Source organism: Pongo abelii, chromosome X, assembly GCF_028885655.2.
Source record: "Pongo abelii isolate AG06213 chromosome X, NHGRI_mPonAbe1-v2.0_pri, whole genome shotgun sequence".
Lineage (NCBI taxonomy): Eukaryota > Metazoa > Chordata > Mammalia > Primates > Hominidae > Pongo > Pongo abelii.
In genome coordinates, this window is record NC_072008.2 from 13686516 (window position 1) to 13706756 (window position 20241).

A 20241-nucleotide genomic window follows, 5' to 3' on the forward strand; every position below is an offset into this window, starting at 1 on the left:
ACTTGGTTTTTGTAAAGAAAACCATATTTTATTTTTTGTTTTGCTTTTTTTTAAATGGGAATTCCAAAATTTCCTTTTAAATCTTATTCTTCTCAACTTTATGGCGTTTTTCAGAATCCATGTGGGCTTTGCTATGACCTTGTTTTCACCAAATCTAGTTCTCTCAGTGCAGACACCTGGCATCTAAAAAATAATCTATTACTGTATATTCAATGTCGAAGCCGGTTTCTATGAAATAGGGACACGAGTTAATAGCTATTAAATAGCTTGATTATATCATTGTTTTGAACAGTTTGGAGTAATTTTTTTATTCTCTCTCCATTATTAGATCATTTTTGAAGCAGAACGTGGCAAGGGCAAAACCGGTGAAATCGCAGTGGATGGCGTCTTGCTTGTTTCAGGCTTATGTCCAGATAGCCTTTTATCTGTGGATGACTGAATGTTACTATCTTTATATTTGACTTTGTATGTCAGTTCCCTAGTTTTTTTGATATTGCATCATAGGACCTCTGGCATTTTAGAATTACTAGCTGAAAAATTGTAATGTAGTAATATTATTGTAAGATGCCTTTCTTATATAAGATATGCCAATATTTGCTTTAAATATCATATCACTGTATCTTCTCAGTCATTTCTGAATCTTTCCACATTATATTATAAAATATGGAAATGTCAGTTTATCTCCCCTCCCCAGTATATCTGATTTGTATAAGTAAGTTGATGAGCTTCTCTCTACATTTCTAGAAAATAGAAAAAAAAGCACAGAGAAATGTTTAACTGTTTGACTCTTATGATACTTCTTGGAAACTATGACATCAAAGATAGACTTTTGCTTAAGTGGCTTAGCTGGGTCTTTCATAGCCAAGCTTGTATATTTAAATTCTTTGTAATAATAATATCCAAATCATCATCTTGTGTCATGGTTTAATTTTTCTAGGTAAGAAAATATGTTCTTGATTCTGTGTTTACTTATGTAAATGATTATTTGCTTTTCTGAAAATGTAGTTTTTATTCTTTTCACTATTCATATTCTTTAAAGGTACTTTCTATTATGGGAAAATATGACTGCTTTATTAGGCCTTATAACTGCAAAGCAGATTCACATATATTGGGGTTTTGTTTGTTTTTTATTTTTTAGAAATGAGGTCTTGCTATGTTGCCCATGTTGGTCTTGAACTCCTGGCCTCAAGCAATCCTCCCATCTTAGCCTCCCAAAGTGCTGGGATTACATGAGTGAGCTGCCGCACCCAGCCAGCATATATTGTTGAGCTCAAAGCCTCAGAGAACTACCTAAAACTAAATGAGCTGGTAGCAGGACTCAAAGAAACATGGATGACTTCTTTGTCTTACTCTTTTCTTCCAAATTCAGGAAGAGCTTTGTGTAGGAATCTTGAGTGTATTCCTTGAGGACGGTTTTATATTCTGTTTAAGATTCTGGGTTAGAAACAGGTCTAAGATACCCTCCAAACAGAAGGTTCTCCAGATATTTGCTCTCTGTTACCTAAAGCAATTAAGGCATTGAACCATGGTAGGAAAAAAAGAGAGGTGATCCACTTTCTAATCTTTAAAATTTAATTTTAATATAAAATTAAAATCCCACTCTTGAAGGTTTTTAAATACTTAAACCCTAAGTAATTCTTCTTCAACAATGTTCTCTTTAATACAACCAACACACACAACCTTTTAAGATGGGGTGGGGACCACATTGTTTTTCCCTAGTGTGAGAGAATCTGGGCATACAAAATCTATATAGGACTGTAACTGTATCTGTTAGGATAACTGCTAGTTATGGAAACCACAAAAATAGTGTTTCTGGTGAGACCAAATGAAAAACTGCCCAGGTAAGGCAAATCAGCCCACAGAATACTAAGAGATAATAAAAATAGTTATTTTAAGCCACAAAATTCTGGGGTAGTTTGCTACACAGCAAAAGTTAACTGATATAGGTGATTTCTGATATTGTGGTAGAACTTGAAGAAGACCCCCTGTCTCTTCCATGACCAAGGACATTTGAGAGCACAATGTGGCTTAGAAGAAAGGACAATGGAGCCGGGTATGGTGGCTCAAACCTGTAATCCCAGCAACTCCCTTTGGGAGGAGGAGGTAGGTGGATCTCTTGAGCCGAGGAGTTCGAGACCAGCCTGGGCAACAGGACAAAACCCCATCTCTACAAAAACTACACAAATTAACAGGGCATGGTGGTGTGCACCTGTAGTCCTAGCTACCCAGGAGGCTAAAGTGGGAGGATCACCTGAGCCTGGGAGGTTGAGGCTGCAGTGAGCTGTGATCACACCAGTGCACTCCAGCCTGGGCCACAGCGTGATACCCTGTCTCAAAAAGAAAAAAAGAAGAAAGGACAATGGAGGGGAGAACTTAACAATGAAAGACAGTGCCTGAGTGATTTAGGTTAAAGGAAGAAATGTTAAACCAGAAATGAAATAAGGAGACCTGGGAACTCTGCTACATATGGATAGAAAATCAGTGCACAAAGCTCAGTTAAGTTTCATGTTTCTCTAAAGTCTGCAGCAGAGACCATGGTTGCCTACACAATATCCATTCTCATCTTTTTCCTTACCAGTATGACCACATATAAATAGATTTTTAGCAGGGGGAGGTAGGCAATGTGATCAACTAATAGACTGCATTTCCCAGCCTCTCTTACAGATGGGGAGGCCCCTGAGATGGAAGCTGAAGTCATTCTTGGGGCTTTCAGGAAGGATCATTAAAGGGGGCTTCCAGCTGGCAGACCCCTCTTTTGGCATTTCCCTTCCTCCTTCCTGCTTGCAATGTGGCTGTAAAGGCAGGAGGTCCATGAACCACTTTGTGATCAAGAGGGCAAGGCCCTCACCTTGTGAAGTACATAACTGGAGGAAGCCTGGGTCCCTGATGATTTTGTGAAGTCTCTACCCCTGTCCCAGACAGGTCACTGCTGGACATTTTCTTAAGTAAGAGAAAAGCCCTCTCTTGGCCTATCTAGGATTTCAAACAGCACAATGCAGACCCAAGTGATCACTCTCCTGGGAGAGTCTTATGGACTAACTTCTTAGATCCTTAAATACCAACATATTGTTTGGAATTCCAGTCAATAGCCTATGGTATCAGCTCTAGTCTGCACCAGCACTAAATCATACTTAGATTCCTTTGCAGAACTTAAGGTCAGCTAGTTCAGCCATGACTTCCACATCTGTTGCCCCTGGCTACCACCCAACATGCAAACTCCCCCTCTTCTCACCCATCATCTCCCCCTCTCTCATCCCCACTCTGTTATGGGCTCACTCTACTTGGCACTTCTCCCCACTATTTCTACCCCCATCACACGTGAGCCATTGTCTGGTAAACAAATCCCCCTCCATCTTAATTCATGCTTAAATGTCTCTTCCTGCATTTCTCTAGCTTAGCTGAAACTGGGCTCCCTCCCAGGGACACCTCTCCCCCTGCAGCCTTATCAAATGAAAACCACTCATCTTCCCACACTCCACACATGGCAGGGTCTAAAGTTGAGGGTGGCATTCTCCTTACTCCACTCTTATTCACCACCTCTTATTTCTGTAATGTGAAAGCTGCTGTTCCTTGGAGGTGCAGTTAAGTAGTACTACAGCCTTCTGTCCTGGCTAGCCATTGTCATTGACCAGCATGGCAATATCCATGCAAATATCCATCCAAGATCCTAGCCTCAGAGTCCTTTGACCTCATCTATCCCAGTTACCATCACCTCCTCCTCAGTCACTGCACCATGGCCACCCCTTGGACTTGATCATTGCCTCTGAACTCTTGAACTCCAACATCCCACTCTCTGGTCTCTCTGGCTTCCTCCTCATCCTACTTCCCCTACACTTACTCTTTGGCCTTTTTGAGACCTCGAGTCCCTTGACATCTCCATTTTCTTCCTATCTCTTGACCTCCTCTTGGCTTGACTTTCCTCTCTAATAAAACATAGCCTAGACTCTGAGGCCCATCATCTCTTCAAAGACACTCTTGTCAATGTCCCTCAAGTCCCAGGCTCGTGTGTCTTCCACTGCCACCAGGAAGAGCACCCAATCAACCCAACTGCCTTCTTTTCTCCATCATGTCTCCAGGCTGCTAAGCACAGTTAGAGAAAGTTATACAACTGTGCAGGCTGAGCCTTCAACAAAACCATGATCTTCAACCTTCCACAAACCTGTAGTGCTGCCCAAATTATTTACCACTGAGCAGTGCTTGGCTGTTTGCTTGTACACACTAAGTAACATTCACCAGGATGTCCCTGTGGGGGGAACCTGCCCCCAGTATTTCAGCGTAGGTTCTATTTTCCCTAAGTGTCGGTTGGTCTGAGAAGTAAAGAGAGAGTACAAAGAGAGGAATTTTACAGCTGGGCCTCCAGGGGTGACATCACATATCGGTAGGACCATGATGCCCACCTGAGCCACAAAACCAGCAAGTTTTTATTAAGGATTTCAAAAGGGGAGGGGGTGTGTGAACAGGGATTAGGTCACAAAGATCACGTGCTTCAAAGGGCAAAAGGGAGAAGAAAGATCACATGCTTCTGAGGTAACAAGGCAAGGACAAAAGCAAAGATCACAAGGCAAAGGGCAAAATTAGAATTACTGATAAGGGTCTATGTTCAGCTGTGCACATATTGTCTTGATAAACATCTTAAACAACAGAAAACAGGGTTTGAGAGCAGAGAACCAGTCTGACCTCAAATTTACCATGGCGGGATTTTTTCCCCATACTAATAAGTCTGAGGGTACTGCAGGAGACCAGGGCGTATTTCAGTCCTTATCTCAACCACATAAGACAGACACTCCCAGAGCAGCTGTTTATAGACCTCCCGCCAGGAATGCATTCCTTTCCCAAGGTCTTAATTATTAATATTCCTTGCTAGGAAAAGAATTCAGCGATATCTTCCCTACTTGCACGTCTGTTTATAGGCTCTCTGCAAGAAGAAAAATATGGCTCTATTCTGCCTGACCCCGCAGGCAGTCAGACTTTATGGTTGTCTTCCCTTGTTCCCTAAAAATTGCTGTTATTCTGTTCTTTTTCAAGGTGCACTGATTTCATATTGTTCAAACACACATGTTTTACAATCAATTTGTACAATAGTGGTCCTGAGGTGACGTACATCCTCAGCTTACGAAGATAACAGGATTAAGAGATCAAAGTAAGACAGGGGTAAGAAATTATAAGAGTATTATTAGGGAAGTGATAAATGTCCATAAAATCTTCACAATTTATGTTCCTCTGCCATGGCTCCAGCCAGTCCCTCTGTTCGGGGTCCCTGACTTCCCGCACCATGTCCTCACATCCTTCAGCCCCATAAGTTAGTATTAACTACTGAAATAACAATGACATGTCCCCCCATTTTTGCCTGCTAAGGCTGAATGTCATTCTGACTAAAGCCCTGAGTTGAGGATTTTGAGACCACATTTGGGCCTTTATCACAGCAAAGACGGGTACTGAATGACACTGTTTGGAGTTCTCAAAGGCAAGGAGGTAGGCAACTGTCAGCAGATGTGACCTGTGTGGCATGATCCTCTCCCTATTCTACAGGCTGTGTCACTCACTCCCTCTGAGGAAATGAAACAAACTGGAAGAACAGGCCTGCCTGTCGCAGGCTGGGTAGTCCTTGGCCTGTGAGGATCCTCTTCTAATAATTCACAAAGGGGTGGCTGTGTCCAGCCACATGACCAAGGAGAAGGCCTACTACTCCTTCTTCAAAACACTGCCTCCACTCTTCCCCAGACTGAAGGCTGACCCTAACCGAGGAAATGATCCAAAACTGTCCAGAATGGGGGCCCCTGGAGAGGGGTTGTACCTTTAGTTAGGTAACTCACTCCTAGAACAAAGAACCCTGAGCCATGTTGCTATAACCTTAAGACTGGTCTCAGAACTTTGTCACATGTAAAAAACCTTCAAATATCCCTCCATTATCTCTAAGAGCAAAGCAAGAAGATGACACTTGAACACTGGCTCTGCATGGAGTTGTTGAGTATTCATTGTTTAAGAAAACAAGGAGACAAGTAGAAATTTGAGCACTTGCAGGATATCTGACAATATTAAGCAATACTTTTAGGTGGGATAATGGTACTGCGGTTATGCTTTTTTTAAAGAAAGAATTCTTCCCTTTAGAGAAACACACTGAACTACTTAAATGAAATTACATGAGGTCTGGGATTTGCTTGGAAAACAATGGGGGGCAGAGGAGGGAGTCGATGAGGGTATCTAGAAGAAAAGATGATAAACATTTTTTTCTGGAATGAGCCATATATAAATATTTCAGGCTCTGTGGGACAGACATCTCTGTCACCACAACTCAACTCTGCCACTATAGCACAAAAGCAGCCATAGGCAATATGTAAACGAATGGGAGTGGCTGCATTCTTTAAAAAGTTAATTTTAAAGCCTGTAGCTGGCCAGACTGAGGCCAAATACTGTAGTTTGTTGACCTCTGGTCTAGAGGAAACAAGAAAAGCCATGAGTTGATAATTGACGAAACTGAGTGATGAGGGTCTCAGAATACTAATTGGTCTACTTTTTTGTATGTTTCAAATTCTCCACAGTAAAACATTAAAAAACAAACAAACAAGGAAATAGACCATGTATTTTTAAGAAAGATTACCATCACAAATGCTTAAAATAAAACCATTTGGATTTTTTTTTTTTTTTGAGACCGAGTTTCACTCTGTTGCCCAGGCTGGAGTGCAGTGGCGCAATCTCGGTTCACTGCAACCTCCGCCTCCCGGGTTCAAGCAATTCTTGTGCTTCAGCCTCCCGAGTAGCTAGGACTCCACACACAGCTGTGCCACCACACCCAGCTAATTTTTGTATTTTTAGCAGAGATGGGTTTTCACCATGTTGGCCAGGCTGGTCTTGAACTCCTGACCTCAGGTGATCTGTCTGCCTCAACCTCCCAAAGTGTTGGGATTACAGGCGTGAGCCACTATGCCCAGCCACCATTTGGATCTTGAAGCATTAAGCCTTCAGATGTATGGAAAATGTTCTCCTAGTAATCCCATAGCAATTGGGAGAATCGATTTCCCACTGGCCTTCTCTAGGCCTTCCAAACCAAGACCAGGCCAGGAGCGATGGTTCCAGAGCTGGCATTGCTACCACAGCAGCACAATTCTGGGCAGGCTCTGGGGCAGAGGCTCAGTATCTGTAAGATGCGTGGATCTACGGTAGGGTCGCTTTAACTCTCCAACAAGACAGTGGCCTCCCTCCACTCCTCTGCCACACACCAGAGTACAGTGGTTGAGAGCCAAGTAGTGAGAATTTTCCCAAATGAGGATGGAAACATGGAAGCCTACCCCAAACCAGGTAAAACCCCAAGGCACAAAATGTCATCAGGCCTGGACATGTTCACTGTTGCCATGGAGATGTCATCTACAGAGCTTCTCTTTCTCCCATTTTCAAGAGGAAAGCACCTGGCTTCTGAGGGTGCTGATTGAACTCCAGCCCACATTTCTCCCATGGGACATGCACAGTTTTTTTTCATTGTAATAGTTACTGCTGGGTTCCCCTCCTAAGTGGTTCCACCAATTCACAGGCCCACTAGCAGTGGGGTGAGAGTAGTATTCCCTTACCCTCTGCACACAGTTCATATTAGCAAACCATTGTAGTCAACCTCACTGGGGGCAGACACCGGTTCCTTGCTGATTATGGTGAGATGGGGCATCTTGGCAGATCCACTGGCTGCCTATACTTCTGCTTTTGTGATCATGTCATTTTATCCTTGAGTCACCACCAGTGTTCTGAAGCCCAGTCTTGGCTCTCCCTCACATCCTCTTTTCCTGACCCAACCTGCCAGGCCTCTGCCTCACCTGTGGGTCCCTTCAGATGTTCACCATCAGCTCTGGGGGCTGGGAAAAGCTTCCTTGTGGCTGGGGTATCTGTCCTGCCCCTCCCTTACAGACCTCAGGGGATTTCCACCCAGCGTGGAGGGTGTATACTGTACCTCTTCTGCAAGATGGCAGCTGGGACTTGGGTGACCCCTGTATCCCCACTGCTCAGGCACTTACTTGATGCCTCCCTAAGACAGCACTGGCCTCTAGCCTAGCCTGAGAAAGCCTGGTTTTTTTTGAGATGGAGCTTGCTCTGTCGCCCAGGCTGGAGAGCAGTGGCGCAATCTCGGTTCACTGCAACCTCCACCTCCCGGGTTCAAGCAGTACTGTCTCAGCCTCCTGAGTAGCTAGGACTACAGGCGCACACCACGACAGCCGGCTAATTTTTGTATTTTTAGTAGAGATGGGGTTTCACCATATTGGTCAGGCTGGTCTCAAACTCCTGACCTCAGGCGATCCACCTGCCTCGACCTCCCAAAGTGCTGTGATTACAGGCATGAGCCGCCGTGCCAGGCTGGGAGCCTGCATTTTTTTGTACTTTCCTTTTTCCTTGAAAGCACAGAATACTTGTGGGCTGGCTATGGAATATTTTTTACCTGGAGATGTCTTCATAGGTCAGAACTATGACCTAAGCCAAAAGAACAAAGCTGGAGGCATCACGCTACCTGACTTCAAACTATACTACAAGGCTACAGTAACCAAAACAGCATGGTACTGGTACCAAAACAGAGATATAGACCAATGGAACAGAACAGAGCCCTCAGAAATAATGCCACATATCTACAACTATCTGATCTTTGACAAACCTGACAAAAACAAGAAATGGGGAAAGGATTCCCTGTTTAATAAATGGTGCTGGGAAAACTGGCTAGCCATATGTAGAAAGCTGAAACTGGATCCCTTCCTTACACCTTATACAAAAATTAATTCAAGATGGATTAGAGACTTAAATGTTAGACCTAAAACCATAAAAACCCTAGAAGAAAACCTAGGCAATACCATTCAGGACATAGGCATGGGCAAGGACTTCATGTCTAAAACACCAAAAGCAATGGCAACAAAAGCCAAAATTGACAAATGGGATCTCATTAAACTAAAGAGCTTCTGCACAGCAAAAGAAACTATCATCAGAGTGAACGGGCAACCTGCAGAATGGGAGAAAATTTTTGCAATCTACTCATCTGACAAAGGGCTAATATCCAGAATCTACAATGAACTCAAACAAATTTACAAGAAAAAAACAAAAAACCCTATCAAAAAGTGGGTGAAGGATATGAACAGACACGTCTCAAAAGAAGACATTTATGCAGCCAAAAGACACATGAAAAAATGCTCATCATCACTGGCCATCAGAGAAATGCAAATCAAAACCACAATGAGATACCATCTCACACCAGTTACAATGGCGATCATTAAAAAGTCAGGAAGCAACAGGTGCTGGAGAGGATGTGGAGAAATAGGAACACTTTTACACTGTTGGTGGGACTGTAAACTAGTTCAACCCTTGTGGAAGTCAGTGTGGCGATTCCTCAGGGATCTAGAAGTAGAAATACCATTTGACACAGCCATCCCATTACTGGGTATATGCCCAAAGGATTATAAATCGTGCTGCTATAAAGACACATGCACACGGATGTTTATTGCGGCACTATTCACAATAGCAGAGACTTGGAACCAACCCAAATGTCCAACAATGATAGATTGGATTAAGAAAATGTGGCACATATACACCATGGAATACTATGCAGCCATAAAAAACGATGAGTTCATGTCCTTTGTAGGGACATGGATGAAGCTGGAAACCATCATTCTCAGCAAACTATTGCAAGGTCAAAAAACCAAACACTGCATGTTCTCACTCATAGGTGGGAATTGAACAATGAAAACACATGGACACAGGAAGGGGAACATCACACACCGGGGCCTGTTGTGGGGTGGGGGAAGCGGGGAGGGATAGCGTTAGGAGATATACCTAATGTTAAATGATGAGTTAATGGGTGCAGCACACCAACATGGCACATGTATACATATGTAACAAACCTGCACGTTGTGCACATGTACCCTAAAACTTAAAATATAATTTAAAAAAAAGAAAAAAAAAGAAATAAAGACATATATGAACTAGCCCATGGGCTTTAACATCAAAAAAAAAAAAAAAAAGAACCGTGAAAAGGCTGATATTTTACATGAATTACAAGCTAGCAGGTTGTCCTGTCCTGGTTTCATAGACATTGGTAAAAAAAAACACAGCTTGGCCGGGCACGGTGGCTCATGCCTGTAATCCCAGCACTTTGTGAGGCCGAGGCAGGCAGGTAACTTGAGGTCAGGAGTTCGAGACCAGGCTGGCCAACATGGTCAAACCCCATCTCTACTAAAAATACTAAAATTAGCCTGGCGTAATGGTGCACACCTGTAATCTCAGCTACTCAGGAGGGTGAGGCAGGAGAATCACTTGAACCCAGGAGGTGGAGGTTGCAGTGAGCCAAGATCGCGCCACTGCACTCCAGCCTGGGCCACAGAGTGCAGCATACACAGTCAGCTTGAGCCACAGCTGAGTCCTGAGTTTCGGAAAGCCCCAATCTAATAAGAGGGCTGAGAGCAAAGCTTCCCAAACTTTGTCCTGGAAGGAGACAATACCTTTATCATCTTAGTCGGGAACCAAGTCTGCCTTCAAAAAGGAAGATGCTATCCCTATTCTCTAAGGTTGTTCACTATACAAACATCCTTGAAAAGAGGCCGGGCACGGTGGCTCACGCCTATAATCCCAGCACTTTGGGAGGCCAAGCCGGATGGATCACAAGGTCAGGAGTTCAAGACCAGCCTGGCCAAGATGGTGAAACCCCATCTGTACTAAAAATACAAAAAAATTAGCCGGGCGTGGTGGTGGGCACCTGTAATCCCAGCTACTCGGGAGGCTGAGGCAGAGAATTGCTTGAACCCGGGAGGCAGAGGTTGCAGTGAGCCGAGATCACGCCACTGCCCTCCAGCCTGGGCAACAGAGTGAGACTCCGTCTCACAAAAAAAAAAAAAAAAAGAAAGAAAAAAGAAAAAAAGAAAGAAAAGATAGTTCAGAACAAAGGCTGCCAGGGCTTACGTGTATAAGACGGGCAGACCTATGGCGAATCACTTCCCAACATAGACTCTTCACTTTCTAGAATTCATTAGATGAGGGGACAACAGAAAGATTTGATAGAAATGGTGATCTCTCACAAATCCGTAACATTGCAAATAACACTCTCCCCTTATACGGGCCCAGCTACCTTTCCTTGAGTGAAGAGAAGTATACTTTCTGGAACTTACTTTCCCAGGGCTGCTATTGAAATCCTGTTCCAATCAGACCATAAGATATCAGTTAGGTGATTTAATTTCTGCAAAAGAAACAAACATAGAGTGAAATCATTCCAAATTTTGAGAGAGAAGTATCACAGTTTTGGAACATGTTATAATTTGATAATCTCCTCTAAAAGCGGTTATTTGTTTTTTGAGTCGAATGGGCTTGTCTCTTAGAATAATTAACGTGTTTTGGAAACCTGACAGGATGAATTGGATAATGACTATTTAGCATAATTTCGGGTAAATGCAGTTCTCATGGAAGGTGGAAAGCTATCAGCCTGACAATCTAAAGCACTGATAGTTTCTCCCCAAGAAGGAAAGGTAGAGGTATTGGCTAGACACGTTTCTATTTTTAAAACTGGCTTTTATTGAATGTTGGTGAATTTATCTCAGTACATTGATTTTAATTGGGATAAAAAAAAAACTCCTTTGACAAGTCTGAGGCCCTCTAAAAATGTCAAAAAGGCTTAGACTGGGTCAACATCTAAAAAACCAACATAAATGAACTCAACCTTTTTTCTCTTTAATTCCATCAGACCGTGACTACAGATACCAAATAGCTGTGTTCTGTCTCTATTCAAAGTGTTGTCCTGGAGTTGTGTAGATGCAGCTTCATCATTCTGTCTGGTCCAGGAATGGTAAGGTAATATGAACTTTGGGATTTTTGTACATACAAACAAGGGTCCTTTTTGTGTGTGGAGAATGGGGTTCTAGGTTGACCTTTTTAGAAATCTGGCATTTTTAAATGTCATATCTATGCTTCATAAAAAATTCTAGTATTAATATGCACATGAAAAAAATCTGTAAAATGATTTATAAATAGACTTACGTCTTGGGAGGCAGTAGTATGGTGTGGTGGTGAGTCTGCCTGGGGCCAGAAAGAGCTGCCGCTAAGTGGGCTTAAGATAGAAAGGTTACATATGCATAAGATAGAGGGGTTACATATGCATATTTTTGACCAAAATAATTATCTTGTGCATACCTTTAATCAATTTGGTAGTGTCATATAAATTGTTTTACATTTCTGTGTTGTCTTATTTGTTTGTTTGGTTTGGTTTCCTCCACTCTGTGGCCACTTTCTATAGCACTAAGAGTGCTGAATGTCATTAGGTAAGAGCTAATTACCCTTTCTTTCTCAATAATTTTCTTTGACGGCCTATATATTTATTTTAATGACGGTGTTGCTCAAAACACATTTGAAATTGCCTTTTTCAGGTACACAAATCATACAAGAGACTTGGCATTGTCAACTTATGGTTAAAATTTTTGGTCATCATTTATGACCAAAAATAGCATTACCAACCCAGAATTCCACTGCTAGGTGTATACCTAATAGAAATGAATAGCAGTACTATTTGTATTAGTCCCAATGGAACAACCCAAATATCCATAATGTCCATTGTTAGAATGGATGCACTGTAGTGTATTCATTCAATAAAGGACTATGAAGACATGAGAATGAATAGCTTAATGCTACCCACAGCAACACAGACGAATTTCAAAAATATGTAATTGATCAAAAGAAGCCAGAAAGTACATACTGTACACTTCCATTTACTTAAGTTTCAAAATCAGGCAAAATTAATCTATAGCGGTAAAGTTGGGATTCTGTTTATGCTTTTACCCGTGGTGGGGGCGGGATGCTGGAAGGGAACACAAGGGGAGAATTTCTAGGGGGCTGGTAATTTTGCTTCATGGTGCTTTTTGAATGGACATGTTCACTGTGAAAATTAACAAGCAGTACACTTATGATCTGTACACTGACTTTTCTGTATATGTGTCATACTTCAGTAAGAACTTCTTTCAAAAAGTAAAAGTATTACTCCCCCTACCCCTTAAGATGAGCCTCATCTGTCTGACATTGTGCCGAATGGCTCGGGACACCTAGAGTGAATTCAGCTCTCAGCGCCAGGTAGGTTGTGGCTGAAGCTACACAGACTCAGGTATAATCCAGCCACGGATGACTTTTGTTGTGGGTGTTCACTGGCCTGCCATCCAGGCTGCTGGAGGTGAATGGCATCGGAATCTGGAGAGGAAGTTCAACGGGCCCAGGGGCTGAAGTTTGAGGAAATATTCCTGCTGCTCAAGATCCTGGAACTCTCACCTGCCCCACATCTATTAGTCTTTCTGGACAGTGATGGAAGTTTCTACGTCTCCCTTTTCTATCCCTGTTACTTCTTTTACAAGTCTTTTTCCTCCTAGGATGAGTCCAGGCTATCCTCACCCAGCTCCCCTGCTGAATGTGAACCGCTTTCCACTTGCATCAGTTTTTTGGAGTCTTCTTTCAGAGTTCCAGCAGTGCTCCCTTGTGGCTGCATGTGTGTGGCTGCCACCAGGATCTCCTGTTTCCAGGATCTCCTCCTACTCCCTCTTTGCTCCATTTCTTCTCCTCTCTGGTGTTTTATGAACTCATGCTTCTTTCTGGGTACCCAGAACCTTCCACTTCAGTCACTCTTAAGATCTCGAAGAATCAAATCTTGCAGACCTTTCATTCCCTCCCAATTCTCCCCATCAACATTTACTTATCCTATGTCCCATTCATTGGTCTCTGACAAGGGAGACGATCCTTACAATACAACTCAGGCATAGCAAATAAACAGCTTCAAGTGTAACCTTTCCTAAGTAATAGTTGCTGTTTTATAATAGCAGCTTTCAATGTCTTCATCCAAAGGAATGAGTAAGAAAGGAATTCTAGCACCATGGTAAGGTCAGGGGTTCTCTTCTGATGTCCCTCAAATCACACAGCCATATTAAGACAGGCTGTGTCAGTTAGTGTTTACTGTTAGCAAGCCACCAAAACAGACCCAGCAGAGGGAAGTTACAGTAGGGATAGCAGGAGTGTACAGGTGGAGGGAGAGACCAGCCAGCCAGCTTTGGAAATGGGCCGCTGGGCTAGAAGCAGAAGTATGGGAAAGGAGCCACTGGAGGAATGGTCTCATAAGGACACCACCCTCACCTTAATGATCTTTCACCATGTTTAGACTCCACATCATTCTGCTTAAAATTCACATTCCAGGGAGGATGTGCAATCGGGCCAGCTGGGGTCATCTGGCTGCCACCTGGCTAGGGCAGAATAGGCACCTGATTGGCTGTTTGTAAGGTGTGCTGAAGCTGGGTGGTCCAAACTCACCAAAGCCCACCATGTGAACCCCATCATGCAAATCTGAGATCGAGTACATGTAATTATCCCAGGCCACATACCAGTGTAATAGATCTACTCTCATAACGACAAAAGAGTTGACACCTTCATTCTCTTCAGCAACCAGAAACCTAGGTGGGGTCTCAGTAAAGGTTTGAAATGAAGAACAACTAATATAAACATTATTGCCAGGCACAGTGGCTCACGCCTGTAATCTCAGCACTTTGGGAGGCCAAGGCAGGTGGATCACTTGAGATCAGGAGTTCCAGACCAGCCTGGCCAACATGGTGAAACCCTATCTCTACTAAAAATACCACAAAAATCAGCCTGGTGTGGTGGCACATGCCTGTAATCCCAGCTACTTGAGAGGCTGAGGCAGGAGAATTGCTTGAACCCAGGAGCTGGAGGTTGCGGTGAGCCAAGATCACGCCACTGCACTCCAGCCTGGGTGACAGAGTGAGACTCTGTCTCAAAAATAAATGAATAAAAATTTAAAAAAACACATTATTATATGAGCCAAATAGTGCAGCAACTCCATGTATTAGGTTTTTGTGAGAAAATGAGGCTGAAATGGCAAAGCGCTTCTCTTGGGCACTGTAAATCAGAACGGTATACTTCTGGCCAAATGTGTCTACCACTGAAGACTAAGAAGAGAACATGGCTGTCCTTTATATTGTCACTGTTGATAAATAGGCCCTCCTGGCAGCATGCCAGGTCACATCATGAAAGGACGGCTGTGGGTGGTGTGTACAGTGTCAGTCCATGAGAATGAGCCAGAGGCCACGGGGTGCAAGAACGAAAGATAGAGGAAGCAGCACGGACCAATGCTTCAATGTTTAATGCTTATGTCTTGCTATGCTGATGAACTGCTGTTACAAAATGACTTCCCTTTAAAACAAAGACTCGAAAACCAAAATGAAGTGAGGCATTTCATGGGGCAGTCCACATGTCAGGATCACCTCCAGACTGTACTACTCCTGGTCACAAGCCACTCTGGCAGAATAAAACCCCAGATGACAGGCCTCAGTTTGGATTTCTTCATAGCAATGGAAATAGCAACTGCGTAGGCAGGCAGAGGTCTTTGAGTAGAGTTGGTGTCCCCTTGTTCCATTTCATTTCGTAAGTGTTCTATATTTTTCTGATTAAAGAGAATTTTGAAGAATCCCTAGTAACAAAATAGTAAAGATGTTGCACTGCCTCTGAATTTTCCTCTTATGATATGCACCAATGTATTAGTATATTCTCACACTGCTGTGAAGAAATACCTGAGACTGGGTAATTTAATAAGCAAATAGGTTTAATTGACTCACAGTTCTGCAGGGCTGGGGAGGCCTCAGGAAACTTACAACCGTGGTGGAAGGGGAAGCAAACATATCCTTCTTCACATGGTGAAAGCAAGGAGAAGTACAGAGCAAAAGGGGAAACACCCCTTATAAAGCCATCAGATCTCGTGAGAACTCACTATTACAAGAACGGCATGCGGGTAACTGCTCCCATGAATCAATTACCTCCCACCAGGTCCCTCCCACAACACATAGGCATTATAGGAACTACAATTCAAGATGAGATTTGGGTGGGGACACAGCCAAACCGTATCAACCAAGAGGTGACTGAAGCCAGACTTTCGGGTCCTTCATCATTTCTCCACCAAATGTTGCCATAAATCTATGGTAGAATAACATACCTTCTAAGAAATTAGCAAAATGGACAAATGGTATAGAAAAGGAGAATAAGAGGTATGGAACTGATCTAGAGATTACTACAGGTACAAGAAGGTATTAAATGGGATATTTCCTGACTCAGAGTTTTGTCCAAGGCTGCAAAGGTGAGAGCCCAATGTTAAGTGTCTGCTGGTTCTAATGAGAGATGTTAGACCATTTACCCAGGGCTTACTAAATGGTTAGCCAAAAACTCCTGCCACCCATGCCCCTTTGCCACTCTTCAGCTTATGTACAGGAGAAGGCAACAGTGAAAGAGGGTTGTTACAGTTCTGGAAGCTTCCTTCTCACCCCCACTCCAAGGCAAGTGAGGGTGACTTTGACAGAACCACTCAGAGAGATTGACAGGTGCCCCTGTTGTAGAATGGTGCCTGACTTTCCAAAAAAAAAAAAAGAATAGGCGAGAAGCCAGCTAGAGCTACCTAAGACCAACTGTGAAGATGACGAGAAGGGCTGCAGAGGGAACAGCCCTGCTTCCAGGGCTGGGTGGGGAGCAAAGCCGCTGGGTAGTTCCCGTGGGCTAAGTGCACATCGAGCAAACAGTTGGGCCTAGGCTGTCTTGGAAGGACCCTGACCAAGAGGCCTGCAGGTGAGGTAACCCAACAGAAAAAGTTTGTGTGGGATGTGCTACCAAAAGCAGGAGCTAGCGGCCAACCAGAGGGTGCAGCATCTGAACCGTGAAATGGGTAAGAAGAGGCTACCAGCAAAGGGAGGGTCCTCCAGAAAATCTCCAAAGTGGGCCCCTCCAAAGAACAAAAGAAGTATCAGGTTGGTTTAAGCAATCTGTGGCCCACCAGCCAGGCACTGCCTGATCCGTGGAACTAGCTCTTCTGGAAGCCTCTGGGGATGTTCACTGGAGATACCATGTTCGCTGCTTCTCTGTCATTTCACCTGCCTAAGTCTGAGAAATATGTTGCAGAACTTAAACATAAGGTTTCTGTTTCTATAATGTATGACTTTTTGTTCTATTTCCTAATATCCTGTAACTCCTGAGATTTCAAGGGAACTGTTCATTGTTTTAATCCCATGCCTTATGTACTGTGACTTATAAGAACATCCCCAGTTAAGCCCAGTGTCTGGTCCTGGTGTTTTATCAGGAAATGAACACCGGCTGGCACCTCAGAACCCAGAAAGAGGCAGTTTCTGTGACCTCATTCCATGGAAAACATCTGTAACTGTTCCCTCAGCAACGTGTAACATTAGCCTCTGGAGAAGGCCCATAAAGGATTTTGTCTCTCTTCCTGGGGAATTCGCAGGAAAGGGCTGTCTGCATGAGCTCAGAATATCTATTAATATATTGCCACTCAGAGACTTAATAAAGATTGAAAAGAGGTTTCCGCTGCACTAAGGGAAATTTATCAAAGAGAATTCCAGAGTATTGAAGCAGCTGAAAGATGATTTTAAAACAAAGGCCAGAAAACTATGCATGATAAATTATCATAGATGTGAGTACTTTTATAGGTATTCTATTTTTAAATTGCCCAAAAGAACGAACTTTTCAGCAACCTCTTTAGAATCCACTGGCAGCCCTAGATTCATTCCAGATGAACTCAGCCAGAAATTTCTACAGCAATGAGCATGTTCTATATCTGTGCTATCCAATACGGTACCCACTAGCCACAGGTGGCTATTGAGAACTTGACATTTAGCTAGTGCAACTGAGGAACTGAAGTTTAAATTTTATCTGAATAGCCACATATGGCTACTGTAGTAGACAAGGCAGGACTACGCAGTAATTATAGCTTGCCTCTTAGTTGAAATAATGGTCTTATCCTTCACACCAGAGAAAACACTAGGTTGTTTTTGATTTTAGACTTTTGAGTAATTTCTGTTTTTTCTTCAGTATAGAGTTCATGAGAAACTGATTATAATATGCCTCAAAGCTCTAATGACCACTTCTGTTGTAACTTCTAGTTTCCAAACTGACTCCTTCAGGTTGAGCCTTTCATAGTTTGAGTGCCATTGTTTTGACAAATATCAGATATTTTAAGAATTGCATGTTACAAATCTGATCACAAAGAAAGTATTTTTCCTAGGTCACTGTCTAAAACTAGAGATGGTTGGTCTAGGAGCCAATAGTCCTTCGGATTTTTAAATCAGTGTTTACAAAGTGGGGCAAGAGTACTCATAAAATGAACCAAAAAAGTAACAATGAGAAGAGAAATACCATTAAAGCATGTTAAATTAAATAAGCAGGCTGTTGGCTCAAGGCTGTCTCTTTACTTTGATTTTCTACACAATGAATTGCAATTTAACTTAGTACATAAATACACTGAAAGTTTAACCTAAGGAAGAGCATAATAAACAGCCAAGTCTCAGCCAAACACAAGCAGACAAGCTTCAGCCAATCACAAGCTGCCAACTGCTCAGATCATATCCAAATGATCTGATCATTGATTGCAACCAATCAGCCTATTTCTGTATTTTACTTCCATTCTCTGTCTATAAATACTCACCGCCCACAAAGCTCTCTGAACCTATTCTGATTCTGAGTGCTGTCCGATTCATGAATCATTCTTTGCTCACATAAACTCTGCCAAATTTAAATTATGTCATTTTTTTTTATTTTAACAGGCAAAAGTAAGGATTATCAAGCATTCTTTTCCAACCAAACTTTAGTCAGTCTCCTGACTAGGCCTATCTGTGCACTTCCTCGTAAAATCCAGTTTTAGCAAAAAGCCTTGATAAATCAGTTTAGCCAAAAGCAACCACCCTCAATATCTGATCACCCTTAATATCTGATTTGGTTCCTCATCCTCCACCAACCTCCAGGTGACATCTGATCACCCCGGCCCGTCTTCAGCAAGAATCTTGTCAGGTTGGTTTAGACAGAATCCCCCTTACCCCTGATGTTTCCTCTTAATAATTTTCCATCCACTGACCCCCCTACATTGCTCCTTGGCTATAAATTCTCACTCTTCCATGCTACATTTGAAGTTGAGCCCAATCTCTCTTCCCCACTGCAAGACCCTGTTGCAGTGGTCCCTATGTCTACCTCAATGGTCCTGAATAAAGTCTTCCTTACCATGCTTTAACAAGTGACAAGTGTCATTAAATGATTTTTTTTTTTTTTTTTTTTTTTTGAGACGAAGTCTTGCTCTGTCGCTAGGCTGGAGTGCAGTGGCACGATCTCAGCTCACTGCAACCTCCGCCTCCCGGGTTCAAGCGACTCTCCTGCCTCAGCCTCCCAAGTAGCTGGGATTACAGGCACGTGCCACCACGCCCGGCTAATTTTTCGTATTTTTAGTAGAGATGGGGTTTCACCATGTTAGCCAGGATGGTCTCGATCTCCTGACCTCGTGATTTGCCTGCCTCGGCCTCCCAAAGTGCCGGGATTACAGGCGTGAGCCACCACGCCCAGCCAAACAATTTTTTCTTTAAAAAGGTATTATATAATCCGTAAACATTTTAGCCCTGTAATAGCAAGAAAAAAGTAACCCCTGACAGCTCTGAGCTGCCCCGGCAGTCACAGCTGGGCCTTGGTGCTCCGCGGAACATAAATACTTCACAGAACACCATCAGACGTGGCCACTCTTTGACCAGATGGATCAAGACAAAAACAAGACTCCTTTGTAATCACGTGGGAATGCTAAAAAAACATAAACATTGTCCAAACCACAAAAATGACCAAACATCCCCTATCCCAGTTAATGAGTCACTGGTCTTGTCTCCCCTCCTTTTAGGTAAGATTTATTATGATACCTAATCATACAATCGCTCTCCTTCCTGCCAGCACCCAGTCCAGAGTATTGGATTGGATACTCTGTTTCCCTGAACCTTTCCCCAAATTACCTTGGAGTAAGGCATCAGCAAAGGAGGCTGTCACATTCGTTCAACCATCACTGTGCTTTTACTGGCCCTTTGCAGGCAAAGAATGAGAATGTGCACAGATGAGAAGTCCAGGATGCACATGACCACTCAATTAACATTTACTACTTTCATATCCACTGATGCATGCTAGGATGCTAAAAACACTTTTTGAATTAATTACTGCGTTAAATAGATTCACATTTATGTCTACAGTTATGTGAACATCTAGCTGAGCACTGTCTTGACTGTCCTGAGTAGAAACAGAAAAGATAAGTGGTAAAGTACATCAACAAACTTTGCTGCTAAAAAACGAAAGTGCAGTGCACTTTTTCTCTCGGGCCCGGGGCGGGGCCATGGCTCCTCCTCTAGGAAGCCGCGCGAGCGCAGTCCCACGGCAACCGCCGTTCGCTCTACGCAGGCG

The 20241-nt window shown here is 43.1% G+C and overlaps 1 protein-coding gene and 1 long non-coding RNA gene across 3 annotated transcripts in view; one reads left to right on the top strand and one right to left on the bottom strand.

Annotated features, from left to right (window-relative positions):
* EGFL6 (EGF like domain multiple 6) overlaps nucleotides 1-910 on the top strand; it is a 63438-nt gene extending 62528 nt beyond the window's left edge. For both annotated transcript variants that reach the window (XM_024241039.2, XM_024241040.2), the window contains exon 12: nucleotides 329-910. In XM_024241039.2, the coding sequence (XP_024096807.1) occupies nucleotides 329-439 (111 nt within the window). In that variant the 3' untranslated portion in view covers nucleotides 440-910. The remainder of the gene's footprint in view (nucleotides 1-328) is intronic.
* LOC129052892 (uncharacterized) overlaps nucleotides 1-20204 on the bottom strand; it is a 73270-nt gene extending 53066 nt beyond the window's left edge. The window contains exons 1-2 of the long non-coding RNA XR_008518021.2: nucleotides 19803-20204; nucleotides 11121-11188 (exon numbers count right to left, since the gene is read on the bottom strand). This is a non-coding gene — a long non-coding RNA (uncharacterized LOC129052892). The remainder of the gene's footprint in view (nucleotides 1-11120; nucleotides 11189-19802) is intronic.
* Nucleotides 20205-20241: the final 37 nt, after the last annotated feature.